Source organism: Bipolaris sorokiniana, assembly GCF_000338995.1.
Source record: "Bipolaris sorokiniana ND90Pr unplaced genomic scaffold COCSAscaffold_18, whole genome shotgun sequence".
In the NCBI taxonomy this organism is placed as follows: domain Eukaryota; kingdom Fungi; phylum Ascomycota; class Dothideomycetes; order Pleosporales; family Pleosporaceae; genus Bipolaris; species Bipolaris sorokiniana.
The window spans coordinates 60,082-84,112 of NW_006911912.1; the positions used below are offsets into that span (position 1 = coordinate 60,082).

Here is a 24,031-nt window from a genome sequence, read left to right on the forward strand (position 1 = left end):
CTAGCTATTGCTCTGCTCTAATGTTGCTGCAAAGTTGGCAATGTTTCGGTTCTCTTTGGATGGTTCTCTTGCAGATTGTTAGTGCGTTGGCCTAAGAGTGTTGTACTAGGGCGTGATACGTAGTCGGTAGTAACCCTAGCAAACGTACCGTAAATTTGACCCCGCAAAGACTTCGGTGTGACAATGTATGTAAGCAGTGTCTTGGATGACGACGAGAATAATACACAACTAGAAATAAATACACAACAACAACAAGGGTCAAGTAGTTTCGAGCTAGGGCGCGTAGGGCGTAATGATTGACAACCGCGGGTCGGTTGGAGACGGTTAGTTGATAGTGTACGTAGTGCGGGGAGCGGGGAGCGGCCTTGCATCGGAATGCATCAGCTGGGTTCGGAGCACACGCACACTCGGAGCACGGAAAAACGTTGGTTGTCTCGAATGTCACGCCGAAAGAGCGTCACTAAAGATATGCTGGAGTTTTACAGAAAAGAGCATGTTTTCATTGTTGTACTTAGGCACTTTCCTCTGTCGTCCCCGCAACGGAGTGTTTCTCCGCATCCTTGAAGCTTGCCATCTTAAAGTCATACGGCAGCTCAAAATCTGCTTTCGGATCACCCTCGAAAGGCTTGAAGTCTACAACGAGTGAATCCTTGACTGCAAAGACGGCATCATCGTCAAGGTACTTGCTCTTGCGGTCAAAAATTTGCGTAACAATAGGCTTGTAGCCAGGCGCCGTAAGCAAGAAATGTATATGTGCCGGTCGCATTGGGTGCCTGTCAAGCGCCTGTAGAACCTTTCCGGCCGGACCATCGAAAGGAATAGGATATGGCACAGGCCGTAAACAGTAAAAGCTATACGTCCCATCCTTTCCAGTTGTGAACCTTCCCCTAAGGTTCATATCTGGTTGATTGGGATCCTGCTGTTCATACAGGCCATTTGGTGCCGTGTGCCAGACGTCTACCACTGCACCTTCAATGGGCTCTCCGGTTTTGAGGTCGGTAACTGTTCCATGCATCCAAGTACGGTCGCCTTGTTCGTTAATTTCCTTTGAAACGATACAAGACCCCATGGGTAGCTCCGGTGCGTTTTCTCGGTAGAAGGGGCCCAAGATAGCGGTAGCGGTAGGTTCATCTGCAGCTGTGGAAGCGAGCTTGTACGTTATCTCATCGACAAGAGACTCAAGGCCGAGAACATCGCAAATCAGCTGACCTTCATTGCGTTTAGAGTCGGACATGCGACCTGCTTCGTTCATCTGTCCACCCGCAGTATGTGTTAGATAGGGTGCAGGCTAGATGCGTAGCCTAAGAAGACGTCTAGACGTACCAGCTGTACACCTGCCATCCACTCATCAACTGTGAGCTCATTCTCTCTCGCGAAATCGTGCAGATGCCGTATCAACCCCGCCGCGAGCTGTCGGACCCTAGGAGTAGCATTGGGCCCTGTCGCATTGATCACTGCATCCGTAAAGTTTGGGTTGAACTTGTGTTCCTTGTTACCAGATACTGCTGAATTTCTTTCACTCATCTTGTCTTGGTGGTTTGTATAGTATGTAATGCTAGTGTATGCAGATCAAGAGATGTGGCGTCTTCAAATAAGTGCTGCAATTGCTTTGCATGGCGAGACCAACTCCGAAGTAAGTAAGCTGATAGCAAATAATGAAACGTGATCAAGACCCGCCAACCGGCAACATATCGGCGGCTCTTATGCACACCAGCGCAAACCAGATGCAGATAGCTACCAAGTTGTCGACAGATATGTACTCGCCACAGCGCGGCACGGGACAATATTGGATGGTGGGGTCGTAGAGTGATGCTGTGCAAAGTACCGACAGGAGTTTACGCCAGGGATAGCAAATATCCGAGCCAGGTGCACCATCCGATGCCAAAGTTACAGTTAGCCGGCGAATGCCAATAGGTGCAATACGAGATTGGTAGTCAGCATCAGCTCAGCAACCATGAATGGGGTTGCTGGTTGACGTCAAGGGTAATGCTAGACATGCTCTCAGTTGGCCGATAAAGTCAAAGATGGTCCAACACCACCAGTATTATTATACATACTTGTCATTCACTTGGGTATCGTCAACATCAAGTTAGCGTATTTGTCCGGTATAAGTTTTGTTGAAAATCATATTGCCATGGTGCTGATATTTGGTAGTAAAGGCTGCTCGTTTTGGTGGGCTAGTCCGCTTGGCCTGGGTTTTCCGGTTTCACCGATCGACCAAGGGACATGCACATATTGCCCAGCACGTTTTCAAGGCTATTCTCCGCTATGTTGGAAGGTTTGGTGCACATTCAGACATTGAATATTAAAAAAAAACCAGATAACTCGGTCTCTGTGATCGCTTCCAATGCTCGTGAAATATTGCAACAGTAATCTGTACTGCATCAAAAAAGTCCAAACGCCTATGGCAATACCCTAGGTTGCTCAATCACTGTCATCATCCACCCTGGCTCGTTTTGTTGACCTGCCCTCGGGCTCTTGGATGCCGTATCGCTTTTCACCCTTCTTCTCGCCCCGAACCTCGTCAATCATCTGATTAATGTTAAAAGGGTCGTCGGTATCCTTCTCGAACTGGACTGGCCCATCTCGAGCTTCTTGTAGATCGGCACCCTTGAAGCCTTCCTTCGCCTTGCCCAGAACTTCAAATTTGCTCGTCTTTGTGAGCCTGTCGTACGTCTGTCCATCATCCTCTCCATCGTCCTGTTGTACACTCGGGCGGTAGATGCTGCTTATTGCGTCTTGAGCGGCGAAAAGAGGCTTGTCGTAATGGTTGTCCTCGTTGAAACCAGCATTGAATCCACTTGACTGGTTAAACAACCGAGCATCGTACATGGACTCTCCGCTTTGCGTTGGCTTAGCCAGACCAAGAGCAACCTTCTCTGAGATATCACGGTTCTGTTCACGAGCAAGCATCTGAATCTTGCGCTCATTGCCCATGCGCGACTGGCGGAGTTCACGCTGCAAATCTTCGCGACGCTCTTTGCGCGCATCCATTCGCTTCCGCACCTCTTCCTCCTCCGAGTCTGTTTCTGAATCGCTCTGGGATCGCCTTCGGGAGGCGTTCGCACGGTCTTCTCGAGCCTGTTTTGCCAAGTTGCGCAGGTGCTCCTCCTTTTGCAGCTTTTCTTTCTCTGCCAAGCGCTGTTGCATGATGGCGCGCTGCTTGACTTCCTCTCGAGCGTGCCTGTCTGCAGCCTGTAGGGCCTCGCCGAATTGCGCAAACTTATCGTTGATTGTGATGTCCTGGAGACCCCGCCCATCAGCTGCCAGACGCTTATCTAGAGGCACTGTGTAACCCTTGGGGTTCTTCCAGTTACTAATGGGAGGCGGAATCTTCCACATCTCTTGATCTTCGGCGGTCAGTTTTCGCGGCGGAGAGTGTAGAACGGGCGGCGGAGGAGATGGCGGCCCACGAGGGATACGTTTGTGCTTGAATTTCGGTGGTTCCATAGGATCGATCTGTCGCTGTTGAATCTTGAAGATGCGCGTCTTTCCCTGGGCCTCGCCCATCTGTGCGGTCGGAGTGTATCGCACAAAGGTCGGCTCATCGTCTCTCCGGCCCTGTACATTCTTTGGTCGCTGTGCAGCAGTTTGTCCTGCTACCAGGGCCATGAGTGCCTGTTCTGTCTTCTCCTTCGTTGCCTGTACCACTTCCTGGCTCGGACGCGACAAGTCCAGCTCGCCAGCATCTGCCCGTTGACGTAGCGGGATCAAATCTTTGAAGCTCGCCTGTACGATCCTTGAGTCGCCGTGCCCGCGCCTCGCAATCTCATCGTATTTGGTCTTGCCTTCGCCGTCGACTCTCCTTACGAGGGCATTGGATGTGGATGGTGTGCCCTTCTTGCCCATGTCCAGTGGATACTGCGCGACGTGAACCTCTGGAAACGCGCCTCCATCACCAAAGTCCTCTGGCGCGCGGGGCCGCCAACTCTGCCTGCTACCGTATGCGGGTGGGCCATTCTGCTTTCGTGCGACCTGCGCTTCGTACTGCTCGGAGCTCAGCACACGCGTGCTGTTGGTGAGTTCCTCCTCCTCACCCGAATATTTCGGCTTGGGCAGCGACTTAGACAGCGTCGCGACGGACATGTTTGATGTAGATGGGGGGACAGAGTTGGGTATCGCGACCGTAGAGATGTGCCTGGGTGGAGGCGATGGCAAGACAAGATTATTTCATCGGGCTCGTCGGCGGGCTTGTTCTGCCGGAACCGCGTCACGTGATCTGGAGCCTGGCAGGATGGCGCGAGGCGCCATGGAGATATGCCTCGAGCCTTCACCGGAGTTCCCACTGGGCCTCCACCCTGGTGCATTCACACGCAGCCAGTCACTCTGTGCCAAGTATCATGTTTTTTCTGGATTCATATCACGAGTACGCGTACTACAAACGGACCAAGGGTTTGTTTGGCGTCTGCCTCTTACACCAATACCAATCTCCTTTTATACACACTGCACTACCAGGCTTGCATAAAGCATAAATTCCCAGAAACATCAGTGTCATATCGGCCGTGCCAGCTCGCTTATGCGCTCCGTGGATGGCATCACTGCCTGGGGATAGCGAACGTAGGAACAGGGTTGGTCATGACAGCCACCCTGCAGCGCTCGCTCGATGCGGCTTCGCTTGTCGCCTCGAGATGGGACGGGACAAAAAGAAAGCAGATGTTGGAGAAGCAGCGGTGTGTGCTTCGTTCAGGAGGAGGGTAAGATTAGCCGTGAGCAGAAGCTCATTTAAGAACGAGAGATGGCGAGTCAGCCCGCAGATGGGAACAGCGTAGGAGAGGGTTGCAGTTATAAGCAGCAGCGTGCAATCGCTGGGTAGATGGCGATGTGGTGCCGCTGCCGCCCGTCCGGACGTTGAGCACACGGTCCCTCCCGGGCTGGTACTCAACGATGGAGGCGGTGGAAAAGTTTACTTAACAGAGGGCGGGTATAGCGGGTGCTATAGGTGGTGGGCGACGGGTATAGCATAGGGCTGGCTGCACATCATTCGCTCTCTTGAGGGGGCAATGTGCCATGTCGTGTAAAGGCCTGGCCACCCTAGCAGCAAATGGGCCAAGGTCGAGAATACTGGCCATATGCAGCGCCGCAGCGTCCCAGCATCTTCCTTTGAACAGCAAAGGGAGCATGTGCAATTTACCAAGGCGTACGCGCAGTCTGTGGGCCCCCTTCGTAGCAGCCATGGCAGGCTGAGTGTGCGCTCTGAAACGTTGCCCGTCATCCCTGTCTGGTGTGTGCCAGCGCACCTGGATTCCTGCAGCTATGCCGACCCATTCTCGGAAATCGTCTGGAGGAGCCTTACAACAACAATACCAGCAGCAGAACCAGCACCCGCCGCCGCAGCGTCAACCACAACCACAACAACACGACCCCTCCCGGCGCAACACGCTGACCGCGCACACGTCGCCCACCCCCAAGCCCACACGCCAGCGCACAAACACAAACCCCGAGCCCCCGAGCCTGCTACGTCTGCCCTCGACCACCTCGACCTCGTCCGCTGCCGCACGTCGGCCCCCGGCCTCCCATAGTGCCCATGGCATAGACAATTCGCGCGGCCCTCCCGTCACCCTAGTTACGCGCAGTCGGAGCTCGCAGAATCCCGCCGATCTCACCTATGCGCACCAGCAGTTCTCTCCCACCGCACTGGCATCGCACACTGGCCCGACCCCATTGAGCAAGCGACGCGGGGAGGAAGAAACAGGCAACTGGAACGGTCCCCCGCAAAAACAACACCACCAGCAACCACAACAAACAAGCACCACGGCGTCCCCAAGCTTCCTGCGCCCGCCCGCCCCCAGACGCAATTCCACCGCCAGCTCCCGGCCTCCGCCCCGACGAATGGCCAGCTCCACCGAGTCGTCCGAATACGATTCTGGACCCCGCAGCCGGATGGAGGACTACCATGCGGCGCACAGCGGACGGGGAGCACCTGCGCCCGTGACTCCAGGCACAGATGGCGAGAAGGAGGACCTGTTCCTAAATATTGCCGCGGATAGTGCGCCCAAGCAGCAACAGCAGCAGCGCCCAGCAGAGACCACGGCGCGGATTGACCGGTTGAAGGTGAGACCACCCAGTCTTCAAGATGTGTTCGGATTGCAGCGACATGCGCGTACTATGGCCGCTCGACTCTGGCGGTTTCCCAGTATAGCTGAACCATCTGTCCCCCATGCGCCGTCAACAGTATGTACAGGAAGCTGACCACTACAGTCTCGAGTCGCCCGAATAAATGAACGACAGTCGTACCCATCAGCTCTACAGACACCTTCGCCGTCGCAGTCAAGCTCTGCCACGGCAACCTCTAGTCGTATACCCTCTGTCGTAGACGCCAGGCCAGGCGGTCTCCGTCGGGGTTCGCTCCTGCCCACCCCGTCCCGCTATGAGCGGTCCCAAAATTCGCCAGCACCTGAATCAGCACACCGGACGCCTCAACTATCGCACAAGGCATCTTTGAGTTCTGTACGGAGGGATTCGGATCTCTCACCACGCGACTTCCTGGCCCAGTTCTCCTCAACAAGGCGCGCATCTCAGCCAGACGTCACACCCCCAAGTCGCACACCCCTCCAGCCATATAGGCCATCGAATCTCTCCCATGAACCACGCACACCCCACATAGAGACATCATTTGAAGCTGCTTCGCGCGCCGACGGTACCGAATCGCATGGCTCCACGGGACCTGCAGCGTCTGTATGGGACGAGCTGGATGAACTCAAGTCCCGGATACGCAAGATTGAAATGGGAGGCAAGATACCTTCAACGTCGGGCGCAATCGTATCTCAAGCATCGGCAGATCGCCCACGGACAGCGAATACTTCAGCTACAACTGTATCTTCATCGCCAAACCAACAGCGAAAGGCGAACCTGTCTCCGTCTGACTCTACAGTTGGTGCTCTTACCCCTAACGGCAATAATAACAACAGTAACAACAAAACCCATCCGCTGTTGAGGGAGGCGCTAGCCAAAGCCCGACAACACATATCACCAGCAGTGTATCGCACGTTGGAAGCAACAGCACAGGAGGCATTAGCACTCGCTGAAATGAGCGGCAGTGCTGGCCCGCAGGGCACACTTCATTCGGCAAGCACCATCGCTAATGGTGCAGTCGTGTCTGACCGCCAAGTTCGGCGCAAAGCTGACAACCTTTGCCGGAGTTTGACCGAGCTGTGTATAGCTCTGTGTGACACCAAGACAGGCTTCGCCAGCCCTGCTTTTCGGTCAAGTACAGCCACACTTTCTCGTCGGCCAAGCGTCCAGTTCAACGGCGAGTCACCAACCATACGAGAAAGTATCGAACCCGAGAGCAACACATTGTCTGGTGTTAGTCCCAGTAGAGCAATGTCTCGCATAGAGGCTCGAAGGAGCAGTATGCTTGCCGTTGGAACTGGGGGTAATCAACGAGAAAGCAGTCAAGAGCCCTACGACGACAGGCACCTCGCGTCACGACTCCAGCGAGCAGGCACAAGTCTTCATCGTGCACGCAAGAGTGCCGAGGAAGATGACGATGACACAATTCTATTCCGCGCACCATCTCGTGCAATGACGTCGATTGACTTCCGGTCGCGGCAGCAACAAAATGAGAGCAACCGGTACAGCACCGGTCGGCAGATTGGTTCTCGCGAGCCAATGTCTGATTTGCAGCCATCGCCTGCTATTCAGACGACATCGCACCTTCGTCGGCCCAGTGTTTCGAGCAGTACACCGTCGCATGAGCACAGTCTCTTGTTCCGTGACCAGAATCGTTTCGGCCACAATCTAGGCCGAGAAGGATCTCCAGCCCATTTCGAGAAGCCCTTGTCCGCCGGTCTACGAGCTAGAACGCAATTGAGCGTCGCCCGAAACCCGAGCAATCGACACTCAGTGGGTGGCATAACGGATCTCGGTCGCAATGTCAGCCTTGGTAGAAGGCTGAGAGGATCCAGCACTGGAGAGTAAGTAGACTAGAAGCTCCATACACAGTTCTAGCACGGAGCGGACGTTGGAGGCATGGCATGATATAGAAATGCGGGTCAGTCAAAAGCTTGATTTTCACACGCGGCAAATACCTGAGAAGAATTCTCAGAGTGAGCGGATGCAGCAGTGTTACAAACATGTTCCTGGAAAAACAGATACGGAATGTTTGTCGTCGATTTCTTTTCTTTTTTACTTTTTCTTTGTTTTCCCAGCATCTTCAAGGAGCATCTGTGGGGATTGTATAGGCGCCGAAAAGTCGTTATGGCATTTGGCAGCATGAACTATATAAGGGGGGGTTGGCTGAGTGCTTGTTATCCAAGAGTCATCGAGGGTTATCATGCGCGGTAGGCGCAGCTGGTCCTCCGTCACCGACACTCTCTTCACACAGTTGATGACCGTTCGGTGTGTTTTCCTGTTCTCTTTTTGTGTGTGTGATTTTTTTCCTTGATAGTTTATATACCACTACGTATCTTTTGCACTTTTCTTTGCACTTGTAAATAGTATCACCTTTTTCGAGAATTATTTTGCTGTGCTCATCTGCGTATGTCTGGTGTGGGTGAGGGTGTGTTGGGAGGCAATTTCCCTCTCTCTGAATTCTCTCGCAGGCGATTGGACCATGATACGGTCGATGTTTTCAAGTTGGGCAAGCGCTTTGTCACCTTGTTGCTACATGGAATGACTGTATGAACAAGGGCTATTGTCAAAATGTCGATCATGCATCTGGATACTACAAGGCAACTGCAACCTTATTTCAATGCATGTCTCTCACGAGTAATGCGCAGAGCAGGCGTTTGGCGGCTCTCACTTGGGAGGAAGCTCGGTACCTTGGTTCTCACTCTCAGTACCACAAAGACACATGCAGTGATATCACTTACATTGTACACGCCGTGCACATAATCGCTCAATAGCCCGAATCATGATCATCATTTTACGATTTCTCGCGAATATAATTGGTGTGACGTAATATAGGGACCATAGCGGAGTGACCTGATGGTACATAATCACGGCACTCTATAGCTTCCTCAACTGTGGATGCCCCTAGAGACTGGGAAATCAGCGAGCTTGCATAATCAAATCTAAATAGATTGATAGATTGACTTACACATATTTGCACAATGTAAAAAGAAAAACGTCAGAGTGATTATTTGCTCCTGGCCCTCTCACTGTTCAACTCTCGCTACTTCAACCGTGAATGCAGCTACGTGTGCTGTGTTGGAATACAGTTTGCTTCCCCCACAATAACGCATTTGTTCTCGATCACCAGTACAAAAAGCTTCCCTCTCACTAAAGCCTTGTACCTACCTAGACCTCGATTATCGATTATTTGTTCCTCAGCGCCCAGTCCTCTGTCTCGACAGCAACAAACACTGTCTCCCAGCCTAGCCACTGCCTGCCATCATTCACTACCGGCGCAAACCCGCATACGACTTCCACTTTCACCGCAGCAAACCCGCCTCAGAAAAAACTGTTCGTATCCACTCTAGTATATCTCCAGGCAGCGCTGGTCGACTTGTCAGGTACCAACAATCACTTTCTTCGCACAAAGCGCCATTCCTTACAACGTAACCAGCGCTCCAACCTCTTCTAACGATACGATGGTCGAAGAAATACCTCAATATGTCATGGAGATGCAAGAAGAACAACCCGACAAGCGCAACCCGACACAGGTCACTATGCAGGTCGCACCTTCTTCACCAACACCATCCTTCCCACTGCACGTCCATGCCGAACCTCAGCCAATATCCCATACAGCGCTAGAGTCTGCAAGCTCAGAACCAGGCAAAAGCACCCAAATAACGACCCTTGGAAATACTCAAAACGCCTGTTCCGACTTGAGCACGCCAGCGTTGGGTGATGACTCGCTCAGGGACACTGAAGCACATGTCCAGGCACAACTTCAAACCTACTGGCCACCTGTGACTGAGATTTCTGTAGTTTCAGAACTTGAGGGATTTCCAGAAACAAAAGCGCAATTACAAGAAGATACACCTGTCCCTCACGCGACTTCGCTCACTCCACCCCCAAGCCAGGATCAGGATGACAAAACGTCCATGACGCCACCAGGTACTCCCCCTCAGGATAGAAAGAAGTCCTCGGCATCTTTATCTGAGCTCGAGAGTCCCAAGGCTCGTACAACAGCTACTACGACTCGGTCATCTGATCAAGTGGTTTCCCCTATTGCAAAGTATAACCAACTTAGAATAGCAAAGCATGAGCGCTTCGAGCTCTCCAAAATCTTCGAAAATACACGACACAGCATGCGCTATAAGACTTACAGGATGTTCATGCTAGGTTCACGGGGATTCGAGCGCGCTAATTTACTACCTACAAGGCAGACGAGGCCTCCACTGCTGAAGCGGCGGTATAGCATCGATGTCAATACTAGCGAATACTGGGGCACCTGCTTCGCAATGGACTGGAAAGAAACAGAGATCAAGGTTCGCATAGTTCATTCACCTGGAAAAGTAGCTAAGCAATGTGCTAACGTGCAACAGCGTCCGCTTCGTCAGTACGGATCTTTCGACTTGGAACCTCTACCCATCCTTTCCCACTGGAGTTTTGTTCCCCATCCTGGTCGATATTCCGCATTCTGCACAATATTTCAATTGAACCCGCCATTTGATTCCAACGTGTATCTCAGGCTGGGGGATGTTACAATTCAAAACGATTCTTTCTGCCATATCAGGAGTACAAGCTGGAACCATGGCGAGCCTTGGATGCGGGACGAAAGTCTAGATATGGCTCTGGAAGTCCTCTGTCGAGATTACAATTGTGAAAATCATGGAATCGCAATCGCCAACTCCATGGTCTCACAAATATGCTTTTTCGCTGCAGAAAGTGAAGATAGCAGTCCCCAGGAGTACTCTCAGTATAGAGCCCGCTTCGAGAACAAGTCATGGATTTTTCTTGTTATCAACGATGCAATCGGTGGCGTTGAGAGCGATTGCTTGCAAGGAAATCACTGGTCGCTTCTCGCCATCGACAGAATACATTATACAGTCTCGTATTACGATTCTCTATTTCTTGATGACGAACAATCTCGACACCTTGGTTTCCAAATCGGTCGAGGCATGCTGAAAATCCTACAAGAAGATGTCAAAAATTGGCGATATCGGATCCAACAGTATACCCCGCATCAGAACTACCACAACCAATTCGACTACGATGATGGTGCCTGTGGACCTTTCGTGTACAAGATGACCGAAGTGCTGATCAGACGCATCAAACTTCATCAGTCGCGTGGTGAGGAAAACGAGTGTTCTCTTGAACTGTGTGAAGACTTCCCGCTGGATTTCAAAAATCAGTTTCACTCATTCCTAGTTCGCCGCGAAATACAGAAGAGGATTGCCCGCTGGAAAGCCATCGTTGATGCTCCTTTTTTTGCATACAACCATGACCATGAGGCCATCCGTGGCGAATGTGTTGAACTAGATGACCACCCGGTTATTGAGTTCGAAATACCGCGCCGACCAGAAACACCTGTAGACTGGCCTGCCTCCCTAGAAGATTAGAATCATAAAATGCTCGAAAACTGCAGTGATAGCGGCAGTAGCCGAGCAAGTTGCTTGAGCGAGACGACTATAGTCTTGGCGCTATCGCCTGATCCACAGGAGATTTATGCTGATGGGGATACTAACCATGACCAAGACGAAGACGGCGGTGGTAGCATTCTCGGTCCTGGAATCACTCACGAAGAGTCTACCCCTGACGGCATACAGAGGACTACAAACTCGCCCATACCATCCGATGCCGAAAGCGATCAAGAAGAGATTGATAGACGCGTCTGAAGCAGCCCACTGGCAAAATATTTTTTGTTACTGCTCGACTGGTTTGAGGGAAATTTATAACGGAGGTAGTTTCTTTTCAACTTGGATTGCGTGTACTGTCTCGGGAAAAAAAAGGATGTACTGTGTAATTTTTTTTATCGCTGCGTCTTGCGGTATACAAGTTGGGCCTCTCAGGCCTTGCTTTTTGCAAGCCGTCTTGTTGTTATGGCTATTGCCGGCCACCTAGTACTAGCGTTCAAGGCACCAGACCGAGTAGAAGAGTCACATCCTTACTGGCGGAGCACGGCGTTGTATTTAGTTTCGGAATAAAACTATTGATCATACTGTAGAAGATACAGATGCCCAACATGTGAAAGTAGACAAGGATATCTCATTTCCAAACTACTAGTATGTCGCTCATACTTTGGCCTTAGCTACCTGCGACTCCGATCGCCGTCAAGACATGTCTTACAGCTGTGGCGCGCTTCTAGGCGCACACAGCCACCCATCGTCCCGCGCCCACCTTCCCATTCCCATTTGCCGCCCCTTCAAGACCTTCACAACTACCCAACCACATCATCACACATACCCACCGGTATCCAGCGCAAAAACCCAGCAAATCACCTAACCGACAAGCAGGTTGTATGAATCAGCAAGTTTTCCAGGCTGCAGGCGACCGCGGGACGATCATTCGGTGAGGGTCAGATCCCTTGAAATCGAGTGGTTCAGATGACGTAGGACCCACCCTGTCGCAACGCCGCGCATCAACGCCCTCTTTTTTGTTCCCATGCAACCGGTTCGCAAAGTTGGAATCAAGGACCCTGGCATGCGTTGTTAGTAGCCACCCCTGTCTGGTGGCCTCCGGTGCGAGAAAGGCCAGGCCGATCGGAGATGAGATCACTGTTGGCGTGGATGGCGTCGTATACACGGCATCGGAGGGAGAGTGGGGGTGTGTGGTTGGCTGGGCCAAGGTGGAAGGTTGTATGGGTTGGTCTTGAGTATGATGAAGGGTGCTGCTTGTGTGTAGTATATATTCTGGTGTGTGCTTGTTTGAACGGAGGGTTTTCCTTTCTTCCTTTCTAGTTCACTTGTGTGAAGAAATACAACTGATACCCATCCACGACCTATATTACAATACTATTCCATATATATACGACAACCTAAGACGCATATCTTTTTCTTCTTTCTTATTGAACACATCGCAAGCATATTCAAAATGACAGACAACAAGCAGCAACCAAAAACCTACAAGCAAGCCGCAAATGACTACTACAACCAAAAATACGAAACTTGGATGCCCTGGATCGAAGACCAGTATCTAAAATGGTTCACAAAAGATAACAAGGCCAGCTACGCCGCCAAACGTATGTTCTCCTTCCCCCTTCCTTCCTTTCCTCCAAACCTTCACCGCACAATCCGCTAATTCACCCGCTTCAGAAAACCTTGACAAAACAAAGGTAACCGGCATCTCGCAAGTCGACAACCTCCAAGACGGCGTCAACGGCCTCGTAACGGGCCAAGTAGGCCAAGGCGGTCTCGCACAACCCATCGGCGACACCTTATCGAAAGAAGGAATCAATCGTGCTGAGCGTGGCGGCAAGGACGAGCAAGGACGGTCGCTTGAGGGACAAGGACCCTTGGGCGGGTATGGACAGAGTGCTGTGGAGGGGGTGAAGGGGGGTGCGGGGAGTGTGGCTGAGGGTGCGAAGAGTGCGGGGGGTTGGGTTGGGGGATGGGTTGGTGGAGGGGGCGCGAAGAAATAGATGTGTAGGGGGTGAGTGTAATACTGTGACGACTTGATACCTTTGGAGGAGGAGGAAGATAATGCTTTGAGATATATATATGTTGTAGCGATAGGGCAGTTTTGCTTTGCAAGTGTAGTTTAATCGAGCTTTTTTTCTTTTTACTTTTTGATATGACAGTTTTGTGTAGTGCCCTGGAACACAGCTGGCGGGTTGATTTGTAGCGATTTTGATCACTTTCATCCCGATTAGAGTCTGGATTAGACCTCTTTTTTCCGTTTTACTATACCTGCGGTGTTCAAACTTCAGTGTATCCTCCTTCTTACGATGTGATAGCATACACAGTGATTGCCTTGTCCACAGCAGACGACTCATCTGCATCTCTCATGTCAGACATTTACGTGTAATCTACTGGATTCAGCTGTCACCTGTTCACACTCAGTCTGTTTAAAATGAGACTGTAAACTATGGTATAGTGTTTGTGAAGAACGGCTCTCACAATGGAACTCTATCCTCTCTTACTCAGCACATTCGTGCCGTGTCGGCGCTGCTGTAGTAGAGTACCAATTTGAAGAGTTGATCAACCAAAGTATTCACAAATCTCTCATTGTACTAAAGATAATGTCTTGCTTGAGCGTTGGAGTGTTGCTACTGAGAGTGAGGTGATAGAGGTGATGTAAGCTCAAGTGCAGTGTTGCTTCAAGTATAGGTGAGATAGTAACGGCGCACCCAACGATGCGATCTTAGTGAAAGCAAGCTTTAAGATCAAAGCGCAGCTCCTATCGATAGGGTTCCTGAATCCGAAAATCTCCTAGTGAGAGCAAGTACAGCTAGGGGCGATGACGAAATCAAGGCCGGGCGCATTCTGAGCGGAACGAAGCAAACGCGCTAACCACATTGCTTGGCGGTCGCGACTTTCGGGTCAATTCCATTCTCCGCAACAGTCGCGACGACACTAATCAAACGACTACCACCAGCATCATTCCGCCCCGCTCCATCTTCTTGGAGCTGCGCGCATGCTTCAACGGAGAGATATTATTGCGCCTTCGCAGTAAAAAGAAATCACCTACAAAACCATGGCCTCACCACCGCACATCCCTCAGCTCAACATGTCCAGCAACCGCAAGCGTGGCAGCATATCTTCGCACTCGGGCGCACCATCAAAGAAGCGCAAGCCCTCAAATCTACGCAATGCCTTCTCTCCCGATGCCGAATCCATCGGCGGCTCGCCACGCCAATACTCGCGCTCACCATCGGTAGAAAGCAACATCACGACTTCAGTTATCAATGGTGTTGGAGGAAGCAAGAAGCGCCGTAAGAAGGGCGGCGATGGTGGAAGCGTGGCAGGCTCGAGTGTAAGAGGAGGCAAAAGCGGTGATGGAAGGAGTGCAGTCGGAGGCGAAGATGAAGAAGGAGAAGAAGACGACGACGAAGACGAGATGGGCGAGGAAATGGGCATGGAGATCGAAGGCGGAATGAGTGTCGAAGCCCGACGCAAACAAGAAAAAGAATACGAACGGTACGATTCTCTTGCTTCCAAAAAGCCATACAGAAAGCAATCCTGATCCTTTACTAACACAACGGTACTCCAGAATGCTAGAAGACTTCATGACCCCCGCGCAAATGGACCGCTACGCAACCTACCGCCGCATCCGCCTCAAGCGCGAAACCGTTCGTAAACTCGTCAACCAAACCCTCTCGCAATCCGTGCCCCAACCCATCATCATTGCCGTAACTTCCTACTCCAAAACTTTTATCGGCGAGCTCATCGACCGCGCCCTCACCGTCCGCGACGAATGGTCCGCCGTACGCACTCACCTGCCCAACCCAGACTTACCCGGCCCCATCTTAAGCCAGAGTCTAGGCAGACCAAGCGCACACATCAAAGACGAGCGGAACAAACCAACGAATACGGATATCCAGGGTGCAGGGTGGTACTTGAACCAGGTTGATCGCACGCAGAGTATATGGAAGGAGGTGGATAAGAATGCGAGTTTGCAGGAGAGATTGCGCGCTTGTGACAAGGGTCCGTTGACGCCTGCGCACTTGAGAGAGGCGCTCCGGCGGTACAAGAGGGATAGGGATGGTGGTGGTGCGGGCTTTGCGGGTATGAGTTTGGAAGGCGTGGAGAGGACAATGGGCAGGACGGGTGGGAAGAGACTCTTCAAGTGAAAGCTACAAAGGAAAATCTTTGTTACGTGCATAGCGATGGCGTTTGGGATACATCATTACACACATATGGCGTTGGCATCACAATGTACACCATGTTAGCAACACAAGTTTATTGCTAACCACGACAATTCTCAGAACATTTTGCACAAGTACAATATTTTAATTCTGCAAAGCGTGAGCTACCCCGCAGGAAAATTAAAACATGGATAAACACAACGCCAGACAGCTCCAGGGGATATGAACGATAAGATAAACTACAGGCATTCAGGTATAGAGTCATCACAGTCTCGAACAGTTGCATAAAGACATTATTCAGCCAAAGATGGAAGCAACCTTTTCATGAGGTATTTTGTGAAGAGCTACATTTGTCATAGCCATTCATCATTCCAGTCCATCCCAGCCGAAGAGAGAACACCTTAGGAAATCATAACGCTAACCAACAACCATCTAGTTATCCTGGAGCAGCTCGTAGAAGGTATCGGCGGCAGGCTCGGCCTTGCCAGCCTCGATCTTCTTCTGGCCAAGCTTCTCCTTGGCGAAGGTAGCAGCGTAGGGGTTGAGGCGAAGCTGCACCTGGAAGTTCTTGAGAGGATTCTTCTTCTGGGTGTGGCTGCGCTTGGTCACGGCTCCGCCACGGACGGGGCGGAGGACCTTCTGGACGTCGCTGGAGTTGATGATCTTGCTGAGGTCGGGCTGGACCATCATGGGAGATGGGAGAAGGAAGTCCTTCTTGAGCGCTGAGGGCTCGGTGGTGGATCCGTAGACCTTGTCGAGGGCGCTGAAAGCGGAAGAAGTCCAGACAATGAAGCGGCCAAGGTGACCACCGGGGGCAAGCTGGAGGAGATTCAGGGAGTAGACGGATGAGGTCTCGACACCTGGGATGTTGCGGAAAGCAAGGACGAGCTCCTTGCCATCCTCATCAGGGTTGTAGATGACAAGAGGTCCACGGCGCTGCTTGTGGCGGCGACCACGGAGCTTACCCTTACCAGCGCGGAGCTTGCGCGAGTTGCGAGCCTTCTCAACATCAGCACCAGCACCGACGGCCTTGAGGAGAGCGACGGCAGCGGAGGTCTTCTTGATGGCGGCATCGGCGAAAGCAGTCGATGAGACGACGAGAGGAACCTCGGGGACGGTGCTGATAGCGTGGCCACGGGCAAGGAGAAGAGCAGGGCTTCCTGAAGCAGCGAGCGCAGAGGCGGTAGCGAAGCGCTTCTGGTTCAGGTTGATCTTCTGGTGCCACTTGCGCCAGACCTTGGTAGGAGCAAACATGCGGCCAGAGCGGCACATGTTACCGAAAGCAGCCTGACCAGCACGGTGAGTACCACCACCAGAGACACGGGGGATACGGGCAACAGCGCGACCAGTACCCCAGGACTCGGCAGAAGTTTGGTGACCAGCCTTCTCGGAGCTGCGTGTTGTTAGATCAGTCAACGGTGCAGCTTGCGAGGAAGGCTTACACAGCGTAGGGCTGGCGGCGGTTCTTGTTCATGCCAGTGTGCACCGCGTGGACGACATCCGGGCGGATTGGAGCCTGCTGATCGTCAGAATCAAATATGTGAATTAGGTGCACGATACTGTATGCTCCCAGTGCAACACCAGAGCAGATCGAGAGAGCGCCATATTGATTGCGGAACCCAAAAGTTTTCGTCATGGCGCCGCAAGCACCCCATGAATGATCCAGCTCAATACATGCATGGGGTTTCCAGCCGAGTGTCCAATATTGCAAATTCCTCGTTTATACGCATTCATTGTAGCTTCTCTCTCAATCTGTTCGTCGGGTTGCCGGTTGCATCGTATCGCGGGTCTCGAAGTGCGACGGTGGAACTGACCTTGAAGACATTGGGGACGGGGATGGTGTCCTGGGTGACCTCGCCCTTGGCAGAGACGACGGTGACGGTTGGCCTCGACATGGTGGCTGTTGGGAATTGACCTGGGTGGTTAGTTGTCGCGAAAAGAGAAGTCGTCGTCGGATTTTTGCGATGTTCTGAAGCGAGCGAATTTCGAGTGGGCGCGCTATGCCGCATTGGGACTTGGCGGCTTTTGGGTGGTTAGCGCTGCGCTCATGTTCACCTGCGCGAGACTGAACATCTCATGTGCCGGGAGTGGTGATTTCGCAAGATTGTCTACATAATCTTGTAATTATCCTGAGACGATGTACTATGGACGTGTATGCGTAGAGCTATCTAATCTTAGTCTACTGTAGCAGAACAGGTCTGCACGAGCAGCCGGGGCTGACTACATGCGACGGTTGTCCTAATATATAAGTAGTAGACAAGGTAAAGAGGTCTCCATCGTAACGCCCTAGATCATTCTAGCCTCCCGGGATTTTCAGACACGTCTTGGATTTAGAATGATCGTCCTGCCCTCGCTAGGTACTCTACGCATCTCCTTTAAAGTGGGCGAATTAAGCCATGCAAAATTGTAGGGATAGACCCAACAGTGTCACTCACAGCTCTTATTGCCATGACGACACTCGGAACAATATCAATATCCTTGCAGATAAGTAACGTGTACAATACTTTACACAGTGCTAATAGCAGCACTTGCCAGGGGGGTAAGAGATGATTCGATAGTGTCTTGAATAGTCGCTGCCCTATGCTCGGTCTTTGACCATAGCGCAAAAACAAAAACAAAAGCGTAGTTACCTAGCGACGGTGATTTAGGGAACCATGCCGAGCGGCTAATAATAGCGTATTGTGTGATATTAAAACACGTGTTTGGTAGGCGGACCGTTAGTTGCTTGATGGGGGAGGTGAAGGATGTCATGCTGACTGTAGTTTCAATCCCTACCAGATAAAACTTGTCATTAACTAATGTTCGAGAAGCGTGTTCATGATAAAGTATAACGGTGATGTGGAAAGCAGAATAATATGGAATGGGGGCCGGCCGGGAGTGGCCTGGTCCGTTAGTGGCTCGAGGGGATATTTGTACGGAACATGCGAGAGTGAACACTTTGGATGAGCCGGGCGGATTGAAGGGAAAGCGAATATCGAGTAAGCACGTGCCCTTTTGTGAGGCAAGTCGATGGATCGCCACAGGGGTGCACGAATCGCATTCGCGTTGGCAACTGAAACACACGTGGTGCAGCAGGACGGGATGGGGTTCCGGGAGCAGCGGAGGATGGGCGGGCTCGGGTCCGTGTATGTAGGAGCGCCAGAGAAAAAGAAAAGAGAGATGCGGACATGGCCAAAGGGTGTGACTGCGAGTAAGCAGGCAGCATGTTGAAGAAACCCACAAACTTGTCGTTATTGAGTTTGGGGGCTGGCAAGTCGTCTGGCTTCCGAAACCAAAGGGATGCAGGTGAAACCAGCAGTCTTGCTCACATGACCCAGAGGCAAATGACGCGGTGCGCTGCCGCCCTCTCACCCCGCCAACAGGTGGGTCGACGGCTTTCCCATGTTCCCATGTTGCGTTTCACGTCAGAGATGTCTGGTCTGACTGTTTTGCGTGCCTCGGTGCGGTGAGGCGAGGTTCAGTGGGAGGCGCGGCAAGGCGACGGCGACGGCGAGCGCTTCAAGTCGATGGCAGGCGGGCGGGCGGGCGAAGACAGAGTGCTGTCAGCGGTGGCTGCACTGGCGACAGGACGGCACACCCCTTCCAGCCTCATTCTAAGGTTTGTCGACTGGGCCTGTCCGCCGCTGGAGATGGGGGGAGGGTTCCAGGGGGAGATGCTGGGCGATGTCGTCCCAGCTGGGCAGGCTGGCCGGGGGTTCGCCAGAGGCCAGCCGTGCGGCCACCGGTGGTGCAGGCGGGCGGCAGCCAATGGGAGCCTGCTGGTGGCTCAGGGCCGGTGGCTGAGGGCAAAAGGGCAGGGCGAGGACAGAGGGCAGTGGGCAGTGGGCCGCGAGGGCAGAGGCCAGTGCCAGTGCCAGTGCCAGTGGGCGTGAACAAGTTCGCACCGCCCAAACTGCTCGGCGGGTGCGGTGGACACAGACAGGACAGCCAGCACGCAGTCATGGCCCAGTTATGGCCCAGTTATGGCCCAGTAAGGCGGCGTTGGCTGCGTGGGAGGCGGGCAGGCTATGGCGTGCTAGTGGTCGCAGCTGCCTCGTAGCGCACGGCTGGCGGTTGCTATTTTGGATGTCGGCGCTTGCACACAGCAGCCACGCCTAGCGTCCCTGCCCTGGCTTCTCTCTCCCCCATAGACAATGACCGACGCATTCACGCCGCCTCAACACTCGACCATCGCCTGCTCGCCTGCCCGCCTCCCCACGATCCCCCTCTCCCCCTCTCCCCCCTCCCCCCAAACACCAGGCGGCAGCGGCTCTGCCACGACCGGCTTCCCTCGTCCCCTCCCAAGCTGGTCACCACACGCTGCACAAGTCTCCGCATCTGAGCCTGTCGCTCGCCCTCTGTGCTTGTGTGTCGCAGCATACAATTCGTGGCCCTCTCGCAAACACCACCCACGCCCGCCTCGACGACCCGTACCGGCGCCGCCAGTCGACTTTTTCTGCCTCTCCGCGCCGCTTTCTCCCAGGCATAGGCGCATCGCCGGCCTAGTCGCTCCTTCCCTCAGGCGCTTAGTCGAGGATCTGGTATTCTCGCTCCCATTCACCATCACCACTGCCACTACTGCCACGACTGCCGTCGCCGCTGGCTACCAGGTAAGCTGCATCTTCTCTCATTCCTGTCACCCCTGTACCTTACGCCCTCGCTCCCACCCCCTGCATCGCCCTCTCTTCGCCTGTCTCGACCACTATGCCTGTCTGAGCCTGGCATTGTGTACGTACGGGCAACCGTCACCTGGCGACTACTGCCTGTTGCTTGCTCGACTATACCCACCCTCTCTTCCGCACTCGAGCCTGTCTCAAACTCGGACACACACACACACACACACACACACACTGTCTTCAACCTCCACCTCCACCTCCCCCATTGCACACTTCACGTTTCGAAACACATGCGCTTGTCATGTCTGCCCTACCCACAACACCACATGGCGCTGACAATACGGCTTTGAAAAGGCCTTTCTCTACACCTAATTCTTCTTTCCCTTCCAACTCTCTTAAGCAGTCCCTTGCGACCTGCTCCAAAGTACCCTCCATCTTACCTCCAGCTCCTCGTTGGCCTCGACGCGCGCGCTGCCCGCCTCCCGCGACCCAGACGACACCTCCAAGATCCACTATGGTGCAGACCAGCTCGCGATCGTTTATGCCCATGCCCTCGTTCGGCGCTGTATTCGGGGGAGAACACCACAACAAGGGCCATGCAGACGGGAATGGCGTTAATCTAGTGCGCCCAGCAACAAGCCCAACCACATCCTCGAGCGCGCCATTCTCCTCGTTTCACATTCACACCGATAGCCGGGAAAGCAACTCGACAACATCGTCCGACAACTCACCCACCACTACCATCTCAACCATGGACTCATCATCTGTGACTGACCCATCGCCGGGCGTGTCGCCGGAGTCGCCGCTTGGAAGAACGCTCGCCCCTTCATCATGTGTTGCTGACTTCAGGTCAAGAAGGACAGAACAGCCGTCTGGAGACTCGAGTACATTTTTCGAGCTACAGCGCCCAACAACGCCTGCGAAGAAACCGCGGAATCTTAAGAACCTCGGCATCAACACGGCGTCTTCTCTGAGCAACCTACGAGCGCACACCCCAGCACCCATTGCGGTTGTACCAAAGGAGAAGAATAGTTCGACGCCTCCGTCGCCGCTGTTCATCAAACCGCCGACACCGCCCAAGCGAAGACCATCCAATCTGAGCCTGACGATATCGACACCCGGCAGCACAGACAACAAGCCAGTACGGCTCCTCATACCTTCAACGCCATCCTTCAACCGCCCGCCCCTTCGTCATTTCCAGTCATCTCCTTCCTTGCCGTTATGTTCACCAAGTGTAAACCCGTTCGGTGGCATGCAGTTGCCTCCGCGTCCTGTTGTGAACAAGCCAACTGGTCTTGCCGAAGTCCCCTTTGAAATGGAAGAGGAGGAGGACCAAGAGCCAAACTTTGATGTCCCCCAATCACGCGAGGAAAAGCCAGCAGCATACCCCAACGGTCCCATCTGCATATACGAGGCTGGTGTATATCTCTACTTTGAGCCCACGGCTGTACAGGCCACAACTTTCGATGTCATTATCAACGTTGCAAGTGAAGTCAAAAATCCTTTCACAGCACCATCGGGAGAATCACAAAAGGATATCGATGCCAGGCGCGTGGATGGCCCACCAGCAGAGAATATTGACTTCGCTACCCTTTCGCAAAGACCAAAGCAATCCTTTGGCATGGGCGATAGCTCTCCAACGACACCCAAAGCCACAGCACCAGTCATGCAGACGATACAGCCACGAGAGGTTGTCATTGAGGGCAAGACATACAAAACACCAGAGTACATCCATATGCCCTGGGAGCATAATACCGATATCGTGCCCGACCTCCACAAACTCGTTAGAATGATTGATGAACGGGTACAGCAAGGGAAACGCGTACTCATTCATTGTCAGTGTGGTGTCAGTCGTTCTGCTAGTCTGATTGTCGCCTATGGTTTGTACAAAGATCCTCAAATGAGCGTGCAAGAAGCATACGACAAGGCGAAGAAGCGAAGCAAGTGGATTGGACCCAACATGAACCTTATCATGCAGCTTCAAGAATTCCGCAACAGCTTGCTGAGGCAGAACGAGAGCCGCTCGTATCACAATCAAGGCTATGGTCGACGATCTGCTGGTCTTCCTTCAGGATCGAACAAGTACTCTTCGTACGATCGAGACGGTGGATCAGGATCACGTACTCCGCGCACAGCACCGCTTCCTCCTGACTGCGACATGACCATGCAACGTGCTAGCACTGGAAACATGATGGCAATTTCTCCAGGTCCACTGTCTGCGCCCACTGGTGCTTTCTCCCCCGGTTTCCGCAGGTCATGGGACTCTAGCCCATTGCATTTCGAGCTCACATCCCAACCGGCCCCGACCACTACACCATACGTCGATCCCAAGGGCCAAGTCGTTCCTATGGTCTCGGTGACCAGCAATGATGTGCCAACCATACATACTGAAGATATCTCCAGCAGCGAAGCAACACCGCAGTCACCAGAAGATGTCCAACCCCCCTCATTTCCCAACTTTTCTCGTCAACTTCGATTACGACCCAACCTTGGCATCGAAGAGGGCGCCTCATCTAGAACCGAAGAAAGGCTTTTGGCTCCTATACAACCATCTAGCTTTGAGCCCTTGAGGTCCCCTGCTGTCGCAAGTTTCAACATACCTACTTTCCCATCTTACGATACAGCAGACTCTGGATTCATGTCTCCAATCAAAACATCATTTGACAACTCTTGGCCAGCAGGCTATGATCTGGACAACGAGGAACCTGATTCTGCTCCACAGGGAATGGATGGCGTAACCCCAGGAATTTCACCACGCAGCTCCAAGCTTGACATGTCTAAAGCTATGCAGGACGATGTCAATGAATCTTACGGCCCCTTGTCATCACACGGTACTTCATTCCATCTTGGTCACCCGGCACCTTCCCAGGATCACTACGAAAATGATGACGCAAAATCTCCAGAAATCGCTTCGCCAGTGAAGACTCAATTCTCCGATGATATCTTTTCTAGCACCAATGATCGGTTGGAGGAAGATTCAAAGTCACCACGTGCTACCGAATTCCACATGACTCCATTGAAGCCCAGGTTAGGAGACGAGGATCCCTTTGGCTTGACTTCACCAACTAGAGCGGATTTCAATCCTTTCGATAGGCCGAGCAGTATTGCCACCATCAAAGCCCTTGAATCGGAAGATCGGAGACCCTCATTCCAGGCCATCCTACCACCTGCCCATCAAACTTTCAATGGCTTCGCATCCCTGGATGGCACAGCACAGACCAACAGCATTTTCGAATCACCGGCTCCGCTGAACATTTCCGCATCGAAGCAGTTCCAGTTGGCTGGACCTCGAGTAGACAGCCACAGCAATTCACCGGCGAAACAAGTTCTGAACCGCGGCGGTGCGCATACAACGACCCCATTTGCGCATCCTAAAGCACCGGCCACCCCTCGGACCCCGAGCGAAACCTTCCTTTCTACTCCCGGAAAGGCCATTCGAACAAGGTTTTCATCTCCAAACATGAGCGAGCAACGGAAATTACAAAAGCTGCAAACGGAGATCCAATCGAAACTGCCAAGGGCAGCGGTTCCTCGACATGCTGCAGACGATATTGATGCTCTCATGTCACCCCGCGCAGAAGAATTCACTAGGAACCCCTTCCGCTTTGAACTGCAAAGCCCTGGTGAAGACGCAAGCCCGGTTTCATCAAATGGGACGATCAAGGATGGCCGAAACGGCCATACTGCATGGGAGGACCCGATGCCGCGGCACTGGACGCCTGAGAAGGCTACTGCTGATCCTCGAAGTCCCGTACAGACCGGAGTCAGCCCAATTGTCCGCAACATTTGGGACGTGCTATGA

General features: G+C 52.8%; 8 protein-coding genes across 8 annotated transcripts; 5 read left to right on the forward strand and 3 right to left on the reverse strand.

The window, feature by feature from the left end:
* Window positions 1–489: 489 nt before the first annotated feature.
* On the reverse strand, window positions 490–1,862 carry COCSADRAFT_185347 (uncharacterized protein). Its single transcript, XM_007707104.1, has 2 exons — window positions 1,324–1,862; window positions 490–1,252 (listed from the first exon to the last, which is right to left on the reverse strand). The coding sequence occupies exons 1-2, from the start codon at window positions 1,522–1,524 to the stop codon at window positions 512–514; spliced, it is 942 nt and encodes a 313-aa protein (XP_007705294.1). The 5' UTR covers window positions 1,525–1,862; the 3' UTR covers window positions 490–511.
* Window positions 1,863–2,131: 269 nt separating this feature from the next.
* On the reverse strand, window positions 2,132–4,179 carry COCSADRAFT_153368 (uncharacterized protein). The gene has a single exon (XM_007707105.1). The coding sequence runs from the start codon at window positions 4,084–4,086 to the stop codon at window positions 2,425–2,427; it is 1,662 nt and encodes a 553-aa protein (XP_007705295.1). The 5' UTR covers window positions 4,087–4,179; the 3' UTR covers window positions 2,132–2,424.
* Window positions 4,180–5,253: 1,074 nt separating this feature from the next.
* Window positions 5,254–7,920, forward strand: COCSADRAFT_165050 (uncharacterized protein; the record flags this gene model as incomplete). Its single annotated transcript, XM_007707106.1, has 2 exons — window positions 5,254–6,051; window positions 6,199–7,920. 2 exons carry the CDS (start codon window positions 5,254–5,256, stop codon window positions 7,918–7,920), a joined length of 2,520 nt encoding a protein of 839 aa, XP_007705296.1.
* A 1,613-nt stretch (window positions 7,921–9,533) lies between these two features.
* COCSADRAFT_348138 (uncharacterized protein) lies at window positions 9,534–11,834 on the forward strand (the record flags this gene model as incomplete). Its single annotated transcript, XM_007707107.1, has 3 exons — window positions 9,534–10,027; window positions 10,139–10,376; window positions 10,434–11,834. 3 exons carry the CDS (start codon window positions 9,534–9,536, stop codon window positions 11,448–11,450), a joined length of 1,749 nt encoding a protein of 582 aa, XP_007705297.1. The 3' UTR covers window positions 11,451–11,834.
* Window positions 11,835–12,733: 899 nt separating this feature from the next.
* COCSADRAFT_41365 (uncharacterized protein) lies at window positions 12,734–13,708 on the forward strand. Its single transcript, XM_007707022.1, has 2 exons — window positions 12,734–13,069; window positions 13,143–13,708. The coding sequence occupies exons 1-2, from the start codon at window positions 12,922–12,924 to the stop codon at window positions 13,466–13,468; spliced, it is 474 nt and encodes a 157-aa protein (XP_007705212.1). The 5' UTR covers window positions 12,734–12,921; the 3' UTR covers window positions 13,469–13,708.
* An 848-nt stretch (window positions 13,709–14,556) lies between these two features.
* COCSADRAFT_30955 (uncharacterized protein) lies at window positions 14,557–15,619 on the forward strand (the record flags this gene model as incomplete). Its single annotated transcript, XM_007706996.1, has 2 exons — window positions 14,557–14,966; window positions 15,040–15,619. 2 exons carry the CDS (start codon window positions 14,557–14,559, stop codon window positions 15,617–15,619), a joined length of 990 nt encoding a protein of 329 aa, XP_007705186.1.
* Window positions 15,620–16,066: 447 nt separating this feature from the next.
* Window positions 16,067–17,529, reverse strand: COCSADRAFT_102963 (uncharacterized protein; the record flags this gene model as incomplete). Its single annotated transcript, XM_007707108.1, has 3 exons — window positions 16,067–17,027; window positions 17,077–17,150; window positions 17,449–17,529. 3 exons carry the CDS (start codon window positions 17,527–17,529, stop codon window positions 16,067–16,069), a joined length of 1,116 nt encoding a protein of 371 aa, XP_007705298.1.
* A 1,308-nt stretch (window positions 17,530–18,837) lies between these two features.
* COCSADRAFT_30957 (uncharacterized protein) lies at window positions 18,838–24,031 on the forward strand (the record flags this gene model as incomplete). The annotated part of the gene is made up of 4 exons (XM_007706997.1): window positions 18,838–19,079; window positions 19,202–19,604; window positions 19,765–20,223; window positions 20,633–24,031. The coding sequence occupies 4 exons, from the start codon at window positions 18,838–18,840 to the stop codon at window positions 24,029–24,031; spliced, it is 4,503 nt and encodes a 1,500-aa protein (XP_007705187.1).

Bases quoted from the DNA above. Each gene is read 5' to 3' on its own strand.
- COCSADRAFT_185347 (XM_007707104.1), bottom strand. From the start codon at position 1,524: ATGAGTGAAAGAAATTCAGCAGTATCTGGTAACAAGGAACACAAGTTC. The intron at 1,253-1,323 runs GTACGTCTAGAC...GCGGGTGGACAG, and splicing joins GGATGGCAGGTGTACAGCTG to ATGAACGAAGCAGGTCGCAT.
- COCSADRAFT_153368 (XM_007707105.1), bottom strand. From the start codon at position 4,086: ATGTCCGTCGCGACGCTGTCTAAGTCGCTGCCCAAGCCGAAATATTCG.
- COCSADRAFT_41365 (XM_007707022.1), top strand. From the start codon at position 12,922: ATGACAGACAACAAGCAGCAACCAAAAACCTACAAGCAAGCCGCAAAT. The intron at 13,070-13,142 runs GTATGTTCTCCT...CACCCGCTTCAG, and splicing joins GGCCAGCTACGCCGCCAAAC to AAAACCTTGACAAAACAAAG.